Source organism: Lithobates pipiens, unplaced genomic scaffold (assembly GCF_037356315.1).
Source record: "Lithobates pipiens isolate NorthernLeopardFrog02 unplaced genomic scaffold, aLitPip1_a1.2 Scaffold_16, whole genome shotgun sequence".
Taxonomy (NCBI): domain Eukaryota; kingdom Metazoa; phylum Chordata; class Amphibia; order Anura; family Ranidae; genus Lithobates; species Lithobates pipiens.
This window is the reverse complement of record NW_027507748.1, coordinates 419972077-419993525: the sequence shown is the minus strand read 5'-3', so window position 1 is coordinate 419993525 and position 21449 is coordinate 419972077. Positions and strand designations below refer to the sequence as shown.

The window sequence follows — 21449 nt, the reverse complement described above, 5'->3', positions numbered from 1 at the left end:
GTACATTTGTCAGGAGAGAAGAATGAGGAGCAATGGTGGTATAAAGAAAAATGACTGATATATATAACTGCACAATTTAGCTGCAAAGCTTGGTTCAGTTTTTAAGTCTTTTAGCCCTTGTACACACGGTCGGACATTCCGGCAACCAAATCTGACGGATTTTGTCCGACATATTTTGTCCGAAACTGTTGCATACACACGGTCGGACAAAGTTGTTGGAAAATCCGATTGTACATAACGTGATGGCATTATTTTGTTAGGACGGGCCTACGTTCAGGCTAGTAGCCAATAGCTTTGGTCTAGGAATTTGATCTGAGCATGCATGGCACTTTGTCCCTCGGAGTAAGCTACACATGATCGGAGTATGTCAGATCGGAGCATTTTGTCGGCAAATTTTACCGGCAAGTTGGAAAAGTTGGTCCGTCGGATATTTCGATGGAAACAGTCGGATGGAGACCACACGGTCCGATAGGACACATTCCGTCGGAATGTCCGACCGTGTGTTCAAGGGCTCAGAGGTACAGCACAGCAAAAGCGTAATGTTCAGATCAATGTATAAGGAACATCTTTATCACATGTACCTTTACCAGACGTTGTGTGCAGTTTAATAGGCATACCAGTGCTCACTTGTGGTACATCATTAGACTCTGGTACATCTCCTGGCAATAAAGCCATTATGAAATCAGATAATATAAAAGGGATTTTCTGTGGTCAAATGACTAAAATCACTAACAATAACAGAGTACACGTAGAATATTAATGTTGGAGCTAAGGTTGGAAGCTACAAATAATTTGCAATAGGATATGCAGGGAAAGTATTCCTAAATAATGTAACTACAACAGAAACAGGCTTAACCAATGTTTAAAGCACAGGTACCACTACTGCTAATGTAAGTATCAGTGCAAATACATTACAGGAAAACTCGGCCCTAATGAGCTTTTCCATGTGGATGGTGCTATCTACCAAGCAGATTTTGATCCCTTGCTGGATCTCTACAGCTGGTTAGATCTTCCAGCTGATCCATTGTTGTCAATGGCCAAACTAAATTCTACATGTATTCCTGTAAGGAACACATTATAGCATTCTGATACATGGTTTCTGTGGCCTTAAACCTTTGACCAATTCTACAAAAGTGAGAACTCAATATCCCTGTGACAACAGTAGCTGAGCTAAAAAGCACATTTAGCCTTACACAGATGTAGCTAAGGCAAGGAAAGATCACTCTAACTGTGTTCCAGGCAGTGGTGAAGATGCAGATGAGGGACAAATCCTACCTTACTCGTTCTGGTGGGTGAACAAGGAGTATACAAAAGGTTAGTGTCTGCATCAGATTATAAAAACTATCTGTGATTTTCCCTGATTTCGTAAAGTATTGTTCTTTTCTTAAAGCACAGACTCCCACCATAAAAGAAAAACTAAACAAAAAAAAAATGACCAGCCCTGAGTACTATTGTGTTTGATTGTCAATCAATGAAACTGCAAAAGCCAAAATTACTGTAAACTAATTAAATCTATCAGATGTAATGTACAAAGTCAAAATCAACCTTTACCCGCTATGGTCCTGTGTGGTTCTGGAAGTAAACCACTGCTCACTGTGGAGCTCTGGAGCTTTGGAACTTCACTGGATATTGGTTCCTCACCTGCTGAAAAAGCGATCACTGAACTGCATTGCCCCACAAAAATGAAATGATGAAATCATTTATGTAAGTATCTGATGTAAGACTTGACTTGGTTGCCAGATGTTAACCTATCAAGTTTAAGATTGCACTGGAAAAACGACTGATGAAAAACAAAATGTAATCTTCAGAGTCAGATTCAGAATACTTTATTAATCCCAAGTGAAAATTCCTAAACTTTCTAGTTGTTGTCATCAGACACTTTGATAAATGAAGCCTATCATAATTTGATGCTGTATACCTGGCTAACACCAATATTTGTAATACTGCTGTAACACATTTTAGTCTTTGCCCAAAGATATCTGATTTGCTAGCAGTCAATCATGGACTTTCCATGACACCTGGTGATCATTTCCAACTGCAACTCTTTGTAAATGGCTTGTAGTGATATTTATGAGTTGCAGATAAACGATACATTGTCACTACTAATATATACTTTTACCATAGTAACATTTTTGTTGAGAAAAAAAAATCTCGATTTCAACAGGTATTATGTGTGAAACTGTCATTGGTTGAGCCAAGTAAATAACCAGTTGATTTCAGTTTGTGGATTTGGCATTGAGATAACAGTATGGATGGGATGCTTACTTTCCTCAAAGATAAAATACTTAAATAACGTACTGCAACTAGAAAACATTACTAAAAGCCCAAACTAGTATGCAGAGAATTTTAACGTTAAGCCATTCATAGATGGACAGTGCTAACTTAAGTCATTTTGCTAGATTTAGAAGCTTTTGAGTACATTTATGAAGGTCACAGTGTGAAAGCAGCTGAGTATTGCTGTGAAAGAATGATGGAGCCTCCTTGTTTACCCAGTACAGTCTCTGGCTGTACAATTGGAAGTTCCTTTGTGACTAAAACTGGTGATATTGTAGGAGAGGCTGTTAAAAAAAAGGACTTCAACGTTTTCAGAAAAAGTTTTTTTTTTAATTAATAAATTAAAACAAAAGTTCTTATAGCCCCCTCCCTTTATCGGGGCTAATGACATGATTGAATGTGAGAAATCTGGACTGTGTAGTTAAAACACAATCAATCTGGTACCTTCCACCTGACATGGCCTGCTACCACACCATTTTTGGCTTGCCACATGGAAAGAAATACTATAGAATAGCAGTCTTTACCTATGGTAGTTGTGTGCTTTTGATCAGGCCTGTGTGTACTCAATTTTGACACTAGAGTTGATTTAGGATGCATCCCTGTTGAAAAAGCACAGCTAAATGAGTATATTATTTCTAATATTCTTTTTATTTTTTGAAAGCTATCATGCACAAAGTAGAATAAAAGTAAATTTGTCAGAAGAGAAGAAGGAGGGGCAGTGGTGGTATAAAGAAATATGAATGGTATGTATAACTGTACAATTTAGCTGCAAAGCCTGGTTCAGTTTTTAAGGTACAGCACAGCAAAAGCGTAATGTTCAGATGTACCTTTACCAGACGTTGTGTGCAGTTTAATGGGCATACCAGTGCTCACTTGTTGTACATCATTAGACTCTGGTACATCTGGATCGCCATTATGAAATCAGATAATATAAAAGTATTAATCTGTAGTCACATTTTCTAAAATAACAATAACAGAGTACATACAGTAGGTATAGAATATTATAGAATATATAGGTATTGAATAGGTATAGAATATTATGTTAAAGGTTGTATGCTACAAATAATTTTACAAGAGGATATGCAGGGAAAGTATTCCTAAATAATGTCACTACAACATAATCAGTCCTGACTCGTGATTAAAGCACGGGCACCACTACTGCTAGTGTAAGTATCATTGCAAATACATTACAGGAAATCTCTGCCCTAATGAGTTTTTCTAAACAGGTTTTGATCCCTTGCCTCTACTAAATTCTACATGTATTCCTGTAAGGAATACCTTACAACATTACGATACATGGTTTCTGTGGCCCTAACCCTTTAATCAGTTCTTCAACAGTGAGAACTCAGTATCCCTGTGACAACATTAGCTGAGCTAAAAAGCAAACTTTAGCCTTACAAAGGTGTAGATAAGGCTGGGAAAGATCACTCTGTGTTCCAGGCAGTGGTAAAAATGCAGACAAGGAACAAATCCTACCTTACTCCTTCTGGTGGTTGGACAAGGAGTATGGGAAAAGTAATGCCGCGTACACACGAGCGGAATGTCCGACAGAAAAAGTCAGATGGAAGCTTTTCATCGTATATTCCAATCGTGTGTATGCCTCATCTGACTTTTTTTTTATGAAAATTCTGACGGACCTAGAAATAGAACATGTTTTAAATATTTCCGATGGAACCAATTCCTATCTGGAAAACCACTCGTCTGTATGCTGTTCCGACGGACCAAAAATGAAGCATGCCCTGAAGCAAGTACAAGACAGAGGCTATTGGCTACTGGCTATTGAACTTAATTTTTCTAGTCCCGTTGTACATGCTGTACGTAACCACCTTATTAACGATCGTACTTTGGTGTGATCGCATGTACGCACGACAGTTTCAGTGAAACTCCAGCCGAAAAGCCTTCAGAGTTTATTCCAACGGGAAAACCGGTCGTGTGTACGCGGCATAAGTGTCTGCATCAGAATATGAAACAAATCTGTGATTTTCCCTGATTGGGTTAAGCATTTTCACCACAACATTGAGGTGAGAGGCCTGACTTGGTTGCCACAAGACAATCTATCAAGTTTAAGATTGCACTGGAAAATGACTGATGAAAAATGAAACAGAATTTTAGTAGCTGTTGACACCAGGCACTTTGATAAATGAAACCTTATGTGATTCGATGCAGTATATCTGTCTAATGCCAATATTTGTAATAATGTTGTAGATACATTTTAGTCTTTGCCTTCATTGATATCTGATTATATTGATTTGCTATAAGTCTATCATGGACTTTCCATTACTCCTGGTGATCATTTTAAACTACAACTCTGTAAAGGGCTATTAGGAATATTTAGGAGTTGCAGCTAAACAACACATGGTCACCACTAATCTATATTTTTACCATAGTAACATAGTTTTTTGTTGAGAGAAAAAAATTGAAACTTTACCAGGTATTATGTGTGAAACTGTCATTGGTTGAGGCACGTAAGTAGCCATCTCATCACTTGCTAAAAGAAATAATTAGTATTTTAGCTTGTGAATTTGGAATTGAGATAACAGTATGAATGGGGTAAGAGAAATAATGAAGTCATGGTGTCTTGGAAGTATTTTCTGCAAAGATAAAATACTTCAAAAAAGTACTGCAATTAGCAAACATTACTAAAGGGCCAAACTAGTATGCAGAGAATTTCAGTGTTAAGCCACTTATAGATGGATTGAGCTAATTTAAACAATTCTGCTAAGCCACAGAATGGTCACAGTGTGAAAGCAGCTTAGTGTTGCTGTGATAGCATGGTGAAGCATGATGAAGCATTTATGTTGGTTACCCAGTACAGTCTCTGGCTGTAAAATTGGAAGTTCTTTTGAAAATGAAACTGATGATATTGTAGGTGATGCTGTTAATAACAAAAACAGGTTTGCATATCTTAGGATAGAGGTAAAATGTAGTGTATATAAAATAGCATTTGTTTACAACAGATTGAGATTTTCTTCCTGTAATTTAGATTATCCCTCTTCTAACCCTTAATGTCTAAAGCTAATAGACCCATATCCTACTTGGCTTTGATGTCTATTTTTTAACAGTTCATAGTACACATGCCTGCAGGAGTATATATGCTTGTACATGTGCATTGATGGTAACAATGTATGCTGTGGTGTGTAAATGAAGGTGCACAGAAATATGCACATATATGTGTAATGTAACCATGCTGTGACCTTGGTATTACTAATTGCAATGGTCCTAGTAAGGGCCTGTCTTGATTGATTTGTGTTCACTTCAAGTGGATTTCCAGTCTTCAGGAACACAACGGCTACATGAAGCAGATGAAATACAGATCAGGAAGAGGTCAACTGTAGCTCAGCTGCAATTATCAGTAAATTCTGAATATTCTCAGATGAGTCTCATACTGATGTCAAACTGATGCCATCATTACAAGCTCAAAGCCTATTGAAATAAGCCCTAAAGGTGCTCATAGAGGAACACATCATTCTTCATCTGGTGGCCTCATGTAACAGTCAAGCACATGGTCATGTAACAGCAATTCACTGAAAAAACACTGCTTTGTCATAAATTCTGCCCCTTCTGTCCTTATTATGAATGGATGGATAAGAGATGGATAGCTACAACATGAACAATCCGTTTTTAGTCATCCAAGAAACAATAAAAATAGAACTGTCAATATTCACTCTGGTCATGGAGGCACATCATTCTGGTTATAGTTTACAAAGACAGTGACATCTCTGCTGCAGTAGCAAAAACACTTTTTTTTAAAGGAGAAATAAATGTTGACAAAAAGTTTAGCTTTTCTTCTCTAAAAAATGAAATAAAGCTTTTTCAAAATTCTGGATAAAGTTGGGGGAGTGTTAAAATATCTGTCAGGCTTTGATTGTTGAATAAATATATAACTGAAGTGCCCTGCTGCAAACTTTAAAAAGTCCAGATACCAGTTTATTTCCAGTGTAAAATCTTACATTGGAAACACATTGAAAATGTATTTTAAAGTAATAATGTGATGCTTTGATATAAAATACTTTAGTTAGGTAGGCTGTTCATCCGTAGGTACCCTCTACCAGCTGCTAATGAGTAGCCTGCCATGCTAAAGTCAAACATTGCTTCCAATCCCTAAAGCTCTGATGAAGAGGGTGACACGCCAGCTCTGGAAAGATATTCACTATCTTTGTGTACAGTAAACTCCTTCAGGTTTTATATTTGAATTAACCTGCATCTAGACTTTTTAGATATTTTGTTTGTATTTACTAAATTCTGTAGCAACCTAAGATGACTATGGATGCCCATTGGTGTGTAGAAGCTGCCAACCCATTGTACAGATGCTGCAGATCCACATAATCTCTGCAATATTGGATGGTAACATTTAGGCATACACTGCAATTACCATTCCCCTTCAAAAGGCTTTTTTTCTTGCTGACCAATGTCTCCAAACTGGATCATTCCAATGGGGACAGTTTTAGATGTAATTTTTAATTTCCTAAAGTAGTGGTAATAAAATAAATAAATAGGCAAGCTGCACTCACTACCCTAATGTTATCAGTTATGTAAAGTGCACAACCATGCGCAAAATGGTTGTAATGCACAGTGACTTCCTTGCTGTCCACAGGGGCTGACATTTTAGCTATACACATTGCTGTTTCTTCTAAATGTATCATACTTTTTTGTAATCCCTTAGGCTGGCCATAGACAGAGCAAATTTCTTTCCTGCAACCATCAACACAGACAGTGTTGACAGGGGAATTCCTCCTGCTGAGGCATTTTATTCTCTTTGTGCGCGAAGGAGTGTCAGGGTCCCTGCCAGGAGAACACAGTGATGGTTGCCAGTGGCTATAACAGACACTAGCGACAATCACATGTAAAATTCGATATGCTGTTTGTACTTAAGTTGATCGATCACCTGTCCAAACATAGTTCGAATCAGGGTTTTGGAATAAATTTGGGGTTCATTTGCCAACATAAAGAGCATACATCATTTTCATAATTGTGGATCATTCGCTAATTTTTGTGATTGAAATTGTTTTAAAGTCAAAGGTTTTTATATATAGAAGTTTATTCACCATCTAATTAAAGCGGGGTTCCACCCTAAAGTGAAACTTCCGCTGATCGGAATCCTCCTCCCCTCCAGTGTCACAATTGGCACCTTTCAGGGGGGAGGGGGGTGCAGATACCTGTCAAAGACAGGTATTTACACCCACTTCCGGGCATAGACTCCTGTGGGGGTCTACGCCATTTCCTGTCCTGCCACGCTGTCTGCTGGGACACACACAGGTCTCAGAGACAGCGCAGACAATTCCTATTGCGCTGCGCGACTCGCGCATGCGCAGTAGGGAACCGGGAAGTGAAGCCGATTCGCTTCACTTCCTGATTCCCTCACCTAGAATGGTGGCGGCAGTAATATATCCTCATTCCACAGCTAGAAAGATTCCGTGACATAAAGAGGAAAAATGTGCATATAATTGCAAATAGATTAGAAAGCAATAGCAATCTAGAAGTCAAGAAAAAAAGAAACCAGTGGGCCCCTTAAGGAGTAAAGATAGATGCTGGATCAAAAAGGTAACGAAAGAGTATATTGATATATAAAAATATATATATATTTGATCCAGCATCTATCTTTACTCCTTAAGGGGCCCACTGGTTTCTTTTTTTCTTGACTTCTAGATTGCTATTGCTTTCTAATCTATTTGCTATTATATGCACATTTTTCCTCTTTATGTCACGGAATCTTTCTAGCTGTGGAATGAGGATATATTACTCTGTAGTTTATTCACAATTTCCGGACTAAATTCCATCTTCATTCACTTTGGGCACATATTTTTCCCTGGTGGTCTTCTGTTTTTTGATTCATTACCTCTTTAGTCATTTATTTCATCAGTAAATTTTATTACACATTTCTACACATCTAGCTAATTTCTATTACATTTGGACTCGCTGTCGGTGCTATGTTATATTCCTTCCCCCAGTCGCCGGGAAAGACCTTTTTTCCTTCTTCGCCATTGAGCTTGACCGGGAGCTGAGACAGGGTTGGAGAGAGAGGTAGGAACGCGCCTCCATGTCTAAATGTTGTGATGACATTGTCTCCCATGTCTCAACAAATTGCATTTACTTGTCAAATTGTAAATATTGTAGTTATTGATATTAATGATTTACTATATTAAACTTGTATATTTCCAGACTTAGGTAATATCCTGATGAAGCTATCAAGCGAAACTAGTTGAATAATTACCTTACTTGTCTCTACCAACTGTATTTCGAGATTTTTTACCTATTTATTTTTATATGTCTTCTTTGAATAAATTGTCTTTTTATATGACTTATTGTTTTGACACTAATTTCTTATGTACAAAAATACTTCATGTGCCCCGTAATAGTCCCTATGCTCACCTTCCTATGTTGATGTCTCCATTGGGAGATAGGAGATATCAATATTTCCCCTTGATCTAAACTAGTGGGATGAGGGTGCACACTTATAGCGATACAACTACTATATCTTCAAGCTATTCCTTTTCTCCTAGATAGAAAAGCAGATGTATGTCCAATTATATCCAAGTGAAAACTTTATTCTGACAATATTCTTGAAATAAATAAGCCTAATGCGCTTTGCATAGGGAGTCCTGAATTGTAGCTCCAAAAAAGTGTGATGCTGATTATGCCTTAACTGTATTAAACAAAACAGGGTCTGAGAATAGTAAACGACTGCATATGTAAAATATGAACATAGCAACCCCACTGTGTTTTAGTTAAAAACAATTCAGCTACTAGAACTTTTCAGTATGTCATATGACTTTGGTTTAGCACATTATGTTGCTGTGCTGGAAGCATTTCTGATAAGGAAATATTGAATATTTCTGGGAGACTAATGACTTGGATGGAAATATAGTCAGAAGAGTTGAATTTATTTTGGACTGGTAAAGAAAAACTTGTGGGAAAACTGACGGTTAGTTTACATAAACTTGCCACATCATATAAACATAATACAATCAAATTTTACTTTTTAAACACGTTTTTACCAATGGAAATATTTGAATATTTTATGCTCCAAAATACAAATTTTATGTGACTTTATTAAAAAATAAATAACATTATATGGCAGTTTCTGTGGCCTGATATTTAAGGGAGAAATGGCTGAAAGCATGTGTTTATCAAATTAAAATATGCAAATAATGAGAAAGAGAGGCTGTGGAAACAGTCTGGTCTTTCCTTGAGGGAAAGATGGAATCCTAACCCAAGGGCTTTTGCCAAATAATGTGGAACTCTCATGTCTATTTTAAAACACAGATCTCTTCCTGGCAGATAACTACATACACAGAGTTAGCTCTATGTAAAAGTGCATGACATTGCACATTTTCTGAGATCTTTTTTTTATTAGTTAAAAAGCTACATGAAGCCTAATACAGGCATACCCCACTTTTAAGTACACAATGGGGTTTATTTACTAAAGCTGGAAAGTGCAAAATCAGGCTCACTTCTGCACAGAAACCAATGAGCTTCTAACCCCAGCTTGTTAAATTAAGCTTTTGTAATAAAATCTGGACGCTCATTGGTTTATATGCAGAAGTGAGCCTGATTTTGAACTTTCAAGCTTTATAGTAATTAAACCCCATTGTGTACTTAAAAGTGGGGTATGCCTGTATTGTGTATGAAAAACATTTAAGAATGCAGAAGACTTTTACTTGTATTACTGCAAAGCCCAAATCAAGTTAGCTATTTGTAGAAAATAGTAATTTCTGAAATATTCCCATTAAATATATATACTGCTCAAAAAAAAAAAAAAATGAACTAATGGAGTGCAAGTTGAGAAGAACTTTATAAGAGGCATTTGAAGCAAGCACTTGTTCCAGTGGTACTTGATACCAGCCAGAATACCTAAAGTAGTTCACATATATATCCTGTGACCTACTTTAGGGGATGCTTGCCCATCTGCACCTTTTGCGACATCTGGTGGGACTGTCCTAAGGTTTGTTATATTTTGGAACTGTGTTACTTTCTTGTGTGAATGTTCCTTGAAAAGCTTACTGACTGGAACAATTCAAGTAATCTTGCATTGATAACCTCTTACCTTTAAGTGACAAAGTTAAAGAGCTTGTGGTCAGAGTTCAGATTCCTCATTTTGTTTACCCTATATCCCAATTATTCCTCTCCTTTTTCTACCGTTTTCCTCTCTTATTTTTCCTATTTATTTATCTTACCTCCCATGCTACTTCCTTTCCTTTTCACCCCTGACCTTACTTCAGCCAACACTCCTTCCCACCCTCATGCCCCTTCTTATTCTATCCCTTTTGCACTCTACACCTACAACTTGCATTAACTCCTAAATTAACGTCGGAACATACAGTCCTTTGATATAAAGTTCTGAATGATTATCTTGCATTTTTACTTTTTGAATGGTTCTTATAACTCCAAAAGCCCCAAGTTCAATGGCCATTTTTGATGACCCCAAGACCCTACCACCTCATGTTCATTTTAATGTTAGATTATTATTTGCTTCTGTCGCATCCTGTATGCTTCCTCCTATGTATCTGAACATGTAATACTATGTTCAACAAGGCTTAGATAAATGTTCTAAACCTGTTAAAGCTTCTAATAGTGTAGTCAAAGAAAAGTCAAAGTTATCATAGGTAAGCCCTGTACCAGAAACCCTTAATATCATTTTTTTAAGTTCTGCCATATAGTAAAGTAATAATATATTTAGGAAGGCTAAGCAACATGAATGGGTAGGCATTAGCAGATGGCACATTGTATTGGTCAGGGCTATAAACAGTGAATGCTAATCTTATAAAAAGCCCTATTCAGAATATTGCACTATTACCTAAGTAAACAGGAGGTCTAGTTTGTGCAGGCACTAGACTTTGTGGAAATTCTTCACTTGGTGCCATATTCACCTCTGTTGAGAAATTATTAGGTGATTATTAAGGTAATGCAATTTGATGATTTGATTTGAGAGAATTATAAAAAAAAGAAAAAGAAAAAGAATTCCTTATTTCACAGTATTATGTCCAAAGGCAATAAATGTCTACTGAATTAGTCTGTACTGTAACTAAATCAAGTTGATGTTAAGCATAATTGCATATCTACATTACAGCAAGTACACTATCCCCTTAAAGAATAACTAAAAGCAAACATTTAGTTTTACATTTTGGATAGAGTGGATACTCGTTCGGGAGATTGACCCTCTCTATATTTCTTGGTAACTTATCACTAAGACCAAAAGTTGAAGACAATCCCAAATTTTGAGTTGACACCTATACAGGAACAGAATGGAAAGCTTCCAACGGGGGACACGAGTTTGGGAACCTTGGTGATAACCAGGTATTTCTCTCACTTTGAAGGGATTTTCTCTCACCTTCTGTTGTGGTATTGGGAAAGGAATTAAAGTGAAATCTCCCCAATTGGACAGAGTTGACAAACAACCTAATAAGGGTTCAAATCCTCATTCATTCTATCCAAAAAACTTTTTTTTTGTATTAGTTCTACTTTAAGGACAGACAGCCCAGGTAATTATTATTACCTTGGTGAGAACCAGGTATTTCTCTCACTTTGAAGGGATTTTCTCTCACCTTCTGTTGTGGTATTGGGAAAGGAATTAAAGTGAAATCTCCCCAATTGGACAGAGTTGACAAACAACCTAATAAGGGTTCTAATCCTCATTCATTCTATCTAAAAAAACTTTTTTTAGTATTAGTTCTACTTTAAGGACAGACAGCCCAGGTAATTATTGTACTTAGTAGAGTAAATCTGTTGGCTTCAAACAGCTTCTCATGTGCAAGTGGAATGTATGATTTTCTGCACATTAGTAGTTCTATAAAGTGAGTACAGGGTTCTTGGGCTAGCAGGTAAACTTTCATTTAGTAAGTACACAGTACCTAATTTTGTTTCATAGGGGTTCATTTACTAAAGGAGTAAAGAATGTTCACCTAGTAAAGAGAATATTCACTCTGTAAAATGAATGTCAACTAAGCTTAGTGAATAAAGTGAAGCTTCACTTCAGCTGCACAGCAAGATGCATGGGAAATCCTGTTTTATCTTTTCCATTACACATGATTGGACAGGTAAGAACCATTGATCTTTCAACTGTCCCTTGGCCTTCACTTCTCCAGATGTAAATTTATTTAACTTTCTAAAATAAACAAATCAGTAAAAATATATTTTTTACAAGCATTGCAAGTATCTAACTGTAGCACCCTCTAGTGTGCTGACTCATGTGTAAGTCTGTGAGTCTTTGAATTTGGGTAAGGGTTATTAGAGTTCAGGGCAGCATGTCTCATACAGGCAGCTCTCTGATGCCTCCTTCTGGTTCCAGAATGTTGGAGAATGTTCTGGAAGCTAGAGGGTGGAGACTAGAAGAAAGTGGGCCTGGCAGTGGACTAAGTGAGCTCTTAAATATAGTTGAGTCATGCTGGACAGAGAGTTGAGTGGAAGATGGAGATTCAGTGCTGAGGAGGCTATCGGTGGCCCTTGAGGCAAACCCCCTAGTCAGGAGGGGGGTGCTCTGCCTCAGGCTGGGGCTCAGGTGCTGGCATGTAAGGATCCTACCAGAAGAGAAGTTGGAAGGGGACTTTCCTGGGAGGCAGCAGGAGTACGGAGAGGACAGTGTGAGTACTACAGCATGGTGCAGGGGCTTACAAGGGGAGAGGCTGCCACATGGAGCGAGTCTCTCTTGAAGACAGTGATGTGCTTAAGTCTTCAGCCTTGCCCTGGAAGATCTCCAGTAAGTTAGTCGGGTAGACTGGGGAAGAGGGTCAGTCCGGTAGCCTAGTGAAAAAGCATCCAGGTGGGCTGGTAAAGTTGGGTGGACTAGCATTTCCTGCAGGCAAACAAAGGCTCTGCTTTGAGGAAGCAGATCTGAAGAAGAGGGGACACCCCTTGAAATGTGTCAGTTCTTTTGGACTTGAATTTCATGTTTAGGACTTGCGTAGCAGACCAGGCTGGACAGTGCACTTCTTAGACCATTTTACGCATTGTTTGTTAGTATATACTCATACTTATTTTAACAATTAAATTGTCGCAAAGGTAATACACTAGGCTGGTGCGTCCTCTGTTCCTTATTTTTTAGGACTAGCATTTCCTGCAATGGTAGAACTGGGACCAGTGTCTACAGGAGAGTTAGAGGTACCCCAGGATGCAGTTCACATGTGCTACTTTTCCAAGGGACTAAGAGTTCCTAGCCTGTAAGGGGCTGTTGCTAATCTAACAGAGACTGTTATATACTAAAAGGAATAAATCAATTTGAGCTGTACAAAGGATCATGTGGAGTTGTGCAGGAGAATCAAGTGAAGCTGTATAAAGGGAAGAAGTTGTCCTTGGTTTTGTTACTGTCAAGTTGGGCATCTCAAAATTCCTATCCCCATCCAAGTTATTATCCCATTAATAAAACACAAAAGCTCAAGGACTCTTCACTGTGTCTGCAGGCAAGTTGAAGATGCTATGTGCCTCGCTGTGCAGCAGTTGGAAACCCTGTCACTTGCAGCCCCTACGGGGGGTAGTGCTACATAATCAATGTGAAGATGTATTTTTCACTTGGTAAGTAAGGTGGTAAGGTGATCCAGTCTTCACTTCAAACACCTGATACCATTCAGGAAGATAAACATCTAAAAGTATCCCCTAAATGTGATTGAGTATTTGCAGCAAATGCACTCAGAACTCCAAAGATGGAAATGAGGAGTTCTTCAGTAAACTACCCCCTGGTAAAAAAAATGTATCTGCTGTTTCTCAAAAACCTCTTCTTTGATGGTTCCAATGTTTCTGCATAACAAAACTAAGTTCCACATGTCTGACTGGAAACCACTTTATAAATAAGACCAAAATCGAAAATAAAAGCATGCTGGTCAAAAGAAAACTGGCATATACTGCAGCATTGTATACAATGATACAACAATGTATTTTAAAAAATTACACAAGAAGATGCAATGTAGTGATGTGCATGAACTGATGTAAAGTAAGTAAATAGCACTTTTTTCAGCAATAATTATTTGTCAACAATAATTTCACCTCTGACAAATTATGGTAAAAAATATGTGAATAAATTGCTCAGAGAAATTTTTAAAATATAGGTAATAAAATATAACTTTTGACCTTTTTCTCAGCTTTGGATAGAAAGGTAAAGGATTAGAACCCTGCCAGGTTTTTACTGCTATCTGAGGTTCTCCGTTTATTTTGGCAGTCAGGAAGTAAAAGAACTCTCCAAAGCAGTGCAGGCATAAATAAAAACAGATAGAAATCCAGTAAGATTTTTTTTGGTCTCTATTGCTGTTAGATTTTCCCTCACTTTCTTCCTGGTAAAACTGTTGTCACTGGGACGAGGAGTTAGAGGAAATAGCTCTAAAGCCTAGTACACACTGATGCTTTTTTTCACATAAGATGTAAACAACCATTCTGAGTGCAATCATCATAAATAAACTGGGGGTTATGCTAACTGCATACATATTCCATAATAGATTGAATTGTCTTAACTTAAGAAAACTGTAAGAATTAAAAATGAGCATGTGAAAAAGTATAAAGGAAAAGTATATTTTGCAAATTATGTGATCCACGAATCCTTCTTGGCAGTGTAAATTTGCTATAAATACTGTTGTGGGAAAAGTATGCACGCCAATATTTTCTCGCAGATGAAGCAATTAGGCCTCATGCACACTGTTAAAAGCGTGTTCAGAGGCAGTTGGACACTTTTTTGAACTGCCCCTGAACTCATTCAATGTTATCCTATGTGTCCATGTACATAGTCTCGTTTTTTGCTGTTTTTATGCAGTTACGTTTAACCTCGTTTTTCCAGAAGCAAAAAAACGGGTTCAGAGGCAAAACGCGGCTAAACGCAAGCGTTTTTAAAGGAACCCAATTTTTTGGACCTGAAAACTCAGAAATATGATGAAAAACCATAGAAAAGAATAAAAAAAGTTTTAAAAAAATGTGTAATTACTTTATATAATTCATAGAGCGTATTTACTTTGTGATACAATCCCATAAAATCTTGAGTGTTTCCAGTAGCTTGGACAATGAGGAATGCCTCCACTTCTTTGCCCCAAACACTCATCCAATTTCTAATCTAATCAGTGACTCCACCTAGCCTGGCCAAACCATAGCATTGTCTTTTTTTCACATAGAAAAACCTGCATACCGATGTCTAGTCAGCCCCAACCCCCACCATGTTTCCATGTTGAACACCCATCCTTCATGAAACAAACTTTTTTCCACAAGCCACCCCCCTTCCCCCAAGCTAGGCTTGTCCACACCTTGGATTGTGATTAGCAATGTAATTGAAGTAATTCTGAATCACATGCAATTATGGGACAAATTCCATATGGCAGAAAAAGTAAAAAAAAAACATGCTTTGAGAGCTTGGGGGGGTCTACATGATGTTATCTTTATAAGTGCAAACGCGGCTAAACGTGGCTAAACGTGGCTAAACGCGGAAAAACAGGCTTTTCTTTGAGCAGAGTTTTCACCGGCGTCTCGTGTGCATGAAGCCTTAATTAGCACATGATAATTCCATATCATGACTCTATCTATAAAAAGATGTGTTACAAAATTAATTTAAAATGGATCTAGTTTAATGATGGACCTGTAATCGTAATGCCACTTAGTAGCTTATAGTATCTATGGCATGAACACATCGATTAGGCTGGTTCATTAGTTATGGAACATGCTCTGTATCACCTAACATATCTTTTGGAGGCTTTAAAGAAGGAAGAGAATCGTCTGTTGCTATTTTGGATGGAATACCATATGATTCTTGTACAAGAACTAAGACCGATCATTTAGGTAGATATAAGGAAATAGTTACATGTCTTAATCTAAAGCAAGAAATGAATCAACTAATCTTTTATGATATAACTGCATTACAGATACAGCTACAAGACTACCCATTTAATAAATATAAGCATGATCTGAGTAGTCCTAATCATTCTAATGCCGTGTACACAGAATCAGATTTTCTGACGGGAAATGTTGGATGTGAGCTTGTTGGCAGTATGTATGACTGTGTGTATGCTCCATCGGACATTTGTTGTTGGATTTTCTGCCAAAAAATGTTGGCTAGCAGGTTCTCAAATTTTCTGCCAACAAATGTTTGTTGTCGGACTTTCCAATCGTGTGTACACAAGTCCGTCGCACAAAAGTCCACGCATGCTTGAAATCAAGTTTTGTAAAACTAGCATTCGTAATGGAGACATCGCATATGTCTTGTACGTCACTAGGTTGGCCAACATTTGTGCGACCGTGTGTATGCAAGACAAGTTGGAGACAACACCCTTCGAACAAAAATCCACGGTTTTGTTGTTGGAAAGTCCAATCGTGTGTACGGGGCATAAGAGTTCTTTTGATAGTAAGCAAGCTGCTTCTGCTGTTTTCCTGGGTGATTTTGTTTTATTAAAGTGTAAGAAAGGGCAATTGGCCTAGCCCCACAAAGTGGAGATCTGCTTTCAGACACTCATATCATAGGCTTGAAAGCAGAGACATAAACGCTAGTTGAATGTTGGTATGCTAATTTGGGGTCTCAGCATGCTACTCCTTTGCATAAGGATTCTACTCATTGTTACTAGAATTACATTAATAATGCACAGATGTCATCATTCCACCTGCAAAATGGCTACACTGTACAAAGGTATGCTCCTGAGTCCCTTCCTACATTCAGAATTTTCATATTGGAAACTGAATAATGAATAATTTGTCCTGGGTTCTTTAACACCTAAGAGATATGATAATACGTAAATACAAGAAAAAAAGTAACACAAAAATTGCTTTAACTACAAGCCAGTTCTCAGTGTACATATTTTCAAGGTATTGTATCTCATTTCCTTTTTTCTTTTGTCTATTTAGATATTACAGATCTCTTCTAACACCTTTTGTGAATCATCTACTGACAACAAAACAATATAGCAAATACTAACATGCAGACGTTTAGACTTGCCTTTCTACCCTGCATTTGGTGACAATATTAAATTTAGCATAGAATTCAGTATGTCTGGTCAGCTCCTACCCTGTCCGCCTTTAGGCGATCCCTGAAAACTCACTTATTCAGGGAAGAATACCCCACCTCCACCCAAGAACTGTACTTGAGTCACCTCCATCAGATCCCTCCCTGCAGCTATTACATTTTGTACCTCCTCCCTATCCCTTTAGATTTGTAAGCTTCATGAGCAGGGCCCTCCTATTCCTAATGTATTGAACTGTATTGTAATTGTATTGCCCCCCTTAGTGGTATATAGATCCTGTATAATAATACTAATTTCCCTAACGCAAATTAAACCTTAAAATGATTACCCAAAGGAGAAGACTCTTCATCAAGGACAGAGGACTCAGCTGGTATATTAGTTACTTGAATGTAAGGATGGGTTACTGTGAGATGGGGACAAAATGAAACGTAGTTGATATATCAGCCGCAGTACTGTAATATTAGAAAATGACTGTGCATAGAGAGAAAGACATTGCTTTAGTATTGTATTCAAGCAGTCCACTCTGCATGCAAACAATTCACATTCACTTTTACTGGTGGTAACCTACTAAATAGCAAACACCTTGAGGTAGAACTATAGCTACAAGATGTAATTCTCCAGTACAGTTATACACACAAGATTATAAAGCACAGGAACAGTTTGCGTAAAGTACATTCGCTCTATAATGGCTAGTCAAGAAAGTATTTGAATAACCAATCCTGTATAAAAGAAATGAAAGAAGCATCATTTTTAAACCATTTTCATTTGATTTGGTTTATTTACTAGGTTCAAATAGTTTTCGCTTTGCAAGGTAAATATTCTCTATTCCTTTAGGGGAAAAAAATGGTATTATTAGGTAACCATGACTATGCTGTTTTAAGACATACAGCATACTTTATATAGATATTACATTATTCTACTGCTACAACACTGAAAACTAAAAGGCTAACGTTTGTTCATGGTTTTTATATCAACAGGCATAAATCTGGGTAGATGTAAGCCAACACATTTGTCTGGGACTTCCAACGGCAATTAGAATAAAATGAATAAATTATAGTCATGAAAATATAGTTTACAATGATGTGTTTCCTTTTTAAAAAGAACCATTTTTTCTTTTGAAACAAAGGAATTATTGATAATATAAAGACATAACAGCTTGGTTTCATTGTCGCTGCCTTGGAATGCTGTCATATTTCTGTTACATTGAATTCTTGGTCACATTTTTACAATGTGGTTGGACATGTGACATTTAACGAATCTTTCCCTAGATTTGTGCAGTTATAGCAAGTAAATTGCAGCAATATATATTTTATTGGGAATTTTGTTTGCTATAGATGCCAGATCTCCACAATTAAAGGTCATTAAAACACTCCATAAAATTTGAGCTTTTACACCCAAAACCAAATTGGTTTCAGCGAAGTTTAACAATGTTGAGTCCTGAGAATACAAAGTAGATCATTTGCCTGGATCTATTAAAAGCACGTAAAAATTCTTAAACCATTTTTGGGTGGGTCAGAGTGAGGCTTGGTCAGGGTGAATTTCTCTGTGATCTTGTCTTGGAATAATAAAACTTTGTGAAAGTTGATGTCATTGGAGTATGTTTGTTCATTCCACGTAAAATAATCTAGCAACATTTTTACCCATTTATAAAATGTTAATGATGAATGTTTTTATTTACTAATTTGTTTGTATGGGCATACCCCACTTTTAAGTGCACAATGGGGTTTATTTACTAAAGCTGCAAAGTGCAAAATCAGGCTCACTTCTGCATAGAAACCAATGTGGTTGGACCAATGGTTGGACCAGGTGAAAATAAAAGAAAAAAAGCCTAAAAAAGAAAAAGAATGCAGATACCACATTTAAAAATGGGCAGGCTACAATGTAATAAATGTTTGCCAAACAATAATTTACCACAGCAGGAACAAGTTATTAATAAAAATGTAAATAGCTCATCAAATGTGTGCTCTTTTAAACTTGAATCATTTTAAAGGACACCACTTTTTTAAATCTAGTTCCCATAGCCCCCTTCTATGAGTGCTGGCCACCTAGTTTTCTATTTAAATTCATCCAGATTCAGTGATTATACTGTGCAGCTCTATTCGAAGTCATGCAGCTTTTCCTCCAAAACAGCTGCTGTGTACTGCAAATGTACACCCTGGTCCCATTAATTTCTAAGGGAAAGCAATACTCAGAGTGACCACTTGAGGCTGTCCATGAGTACAGTTTTCCTATAGGAATTAATATTTCTGCAGCATGCATGTATGGTATGATGCAGAGAAAATGCTGGATCATGGCTGAAGGTGCGTACAAGACCAGGTAAGTAACACTCAAGGAGTTCAGGTTAAAAAAAAAAAATGAAATACTTGAGAAAACAATTCCTTGGATATTTTAAACAAGAAAAGGTTTCCGGGGCTAGCATTAAAGAAACTCTTTTAGAAGACCACCCTAATAGTTGTTAACCAAGAACTGCTGAATGCTAGAACAGGAGCCTAATGGTTTGCCTCTCAATGTCTATCCTCCCCTACTGATTTGTGCTTTTAGACACTGAGGGGAAATGGACAATATGTGTACTGACAAAGAAGCAGCTGATTTCTATGCATTATTACAGTCCTATGCACAAAACTATTTCTAAAAGGACATGTCTAAGAAACAAAAGAGTGCAAAATGTATCTTGCTATTTTCCATATTTTTGTACTTCAAAAAAGATTGCAAACCAATAGTTTCTTCATAGTTTTTCGTATACCTTAGAAAACAAAAAATGAATATCCTGTAATGGAAATATCAGTTAATGTTGCATATGCATCTGAATGTATTTACCAGTTTTTTTATTTGCGGATATATTTTTCAGAGACCACATAAATAGACAAATGGGAAATGAAAACAAAGACAAAACAGAAAGAATTAAAACTGTTCTTGCTTGCTATTGTGTGCCATAAAAGAAACGGGTAATTTGTAGCCCAAAGCAATGCTAAAAATGCTAGGAAAAAAGAGAAAAAGCTATTTCCACATGCAGAGCTAACAAATGATGAGATCATTGACTGGAGAATGATTTCCAAATGAACAAAGAATGGATGTCATGAAGGGAAGAAGAGGATAAATTGCTGTGGATTGCAACAAATGAATTTGAAGGAATGACAAAGGTCAGCCATGGTTTCCTAGAAAGACAAGCGACTTGTTCCGTAAATCACATGAACGGGCAAAGGAGAGATGGAAGCAAGAAATTGGAAGTTATGTTACCGGCTCGGACCCATTCTAGGGTACCAGTTGATGAATCTGGAGTGAAAGATTCCACAATGGTTTGGCTTGTTATTGCTACAAAAAATGTAATATTCATTATACCAATACATTAGTGTATGTTATAAAACCAAAGCAACAAAGGGGCCGATGAACTTTATGGGATTGACTTACTAAAGGAGTTCAGAATGTATAGTTAGAAAATTAAATGTTCACCAAGCAAATCTGTGGTCAGTTTGAATGTCCAATTATGCAGGAGTTTGCCTTGCACATCAATGGCTGAATGAAGTAAGAAGAGCTTTACTTTATTCACTGTTATTCACTTTTACACTTCTCTAGTAAATAAACTGTAAAGAGCCATTTTCATCTTAGCTGGTGTTTACATCAAATACCTAAACAGACTCCAAAACAGAAATAACTAATAAAGAGTAATTAGGGATTAAAAGTGACCACAGTCTAGGGTAAGAAATTTAACACATACAGTATGGGCACCTCAAGCACAGGATTTCCTGGACTCTGCTAAAAGAGCAGAACTTCCACATTCTCATGTAGAAAGATCAGGTCAGAAAAAGATGGTCAGAAGTATTCAGACAATGGGACCCATTTACTAAAGGTTTAGAAACTGGTCTTTTACAACAATGAATGTTGACTTTGTAAAGTAAATAGTAAATCAACCCTATTGTTTGGTTTATCGTGTTTGCTATATTTAAGAGCTTTCAACCTGCAGTATGTTGCAGATATTTATCTCCTCATACATAAAGAAATTAAGCCTTAAGCCACTCACACATGGATTGAAATCTGTAGAGCAGGGACTAGCTAAATTTTGATCTGTGTATGTTGTTTGTACGACTTGATTACAACCAGCCTTTGTTCCCCCAGAATGATCAGTACTGCCGGCTATAGCCAGTACCACTGATTATTGTATTCTGAAGACGAGGAAGGCTTCCTGTTGTCAGCATACAATATCAAAATGGGATTCCCCCATCCACCTCAAATGTGTGGATAGGAGAATTGGATCTTTTTTTTCAT

General features: G+C 37.2%; 1 protein-coding gene across 11 annotated transcripts in view; it reads right to left on the bottom strand.

The window, feature by feature from the left end:
- The window catches only part of ABI3BP (ABI family member 3 binding protein), a 465661-nt gene that overhangs the window by 212395 nt on the left and 231817 nt on the right, over nucleotides 1-21449 (bottom strand). Inside the window, exons 11-18 of one of the 11 annotated variants that reach the window (XM_077482512.1) lie at nucleotides 20424-20498; nucleotides 17515-17589; nucleotides 11069-11143; nucleotides 5081-5149; nucleotides 4703-4762; nucleotides 3102-3176; nucleotides 2799-2873; nucleotides 565-674 (exon numbers count right to left, since the gene is read on the bottom strand). The exons of the other annotated variants lie outside the window; for them this stretch is intronic. Of the exons in view, the coding sequence (XP_077338638.1) occupies nucleotides 565-674; nucleotides 2799-2873; nucleotides 3102-3176; nucleotides 4703-4762; nucleotides 5081-5149; nucleotides 11069-11143; nucleotides 17515-17589; nucleotides 20424-20498 (614 nt within the window). The remainder of the gene's footprint in view (nucleotides 1-564; nucleotides 675-2798; nucleotides 2874-3101; nucleotides 3177-4702; nucleotides 4763-5080; nucleotides 5150-11068; nucleotides 11144-17514; nucleotides 17590-20423; nucleotides 20499-21449) is intronic. 11 annotated transcript variants of the gene reach the window in all.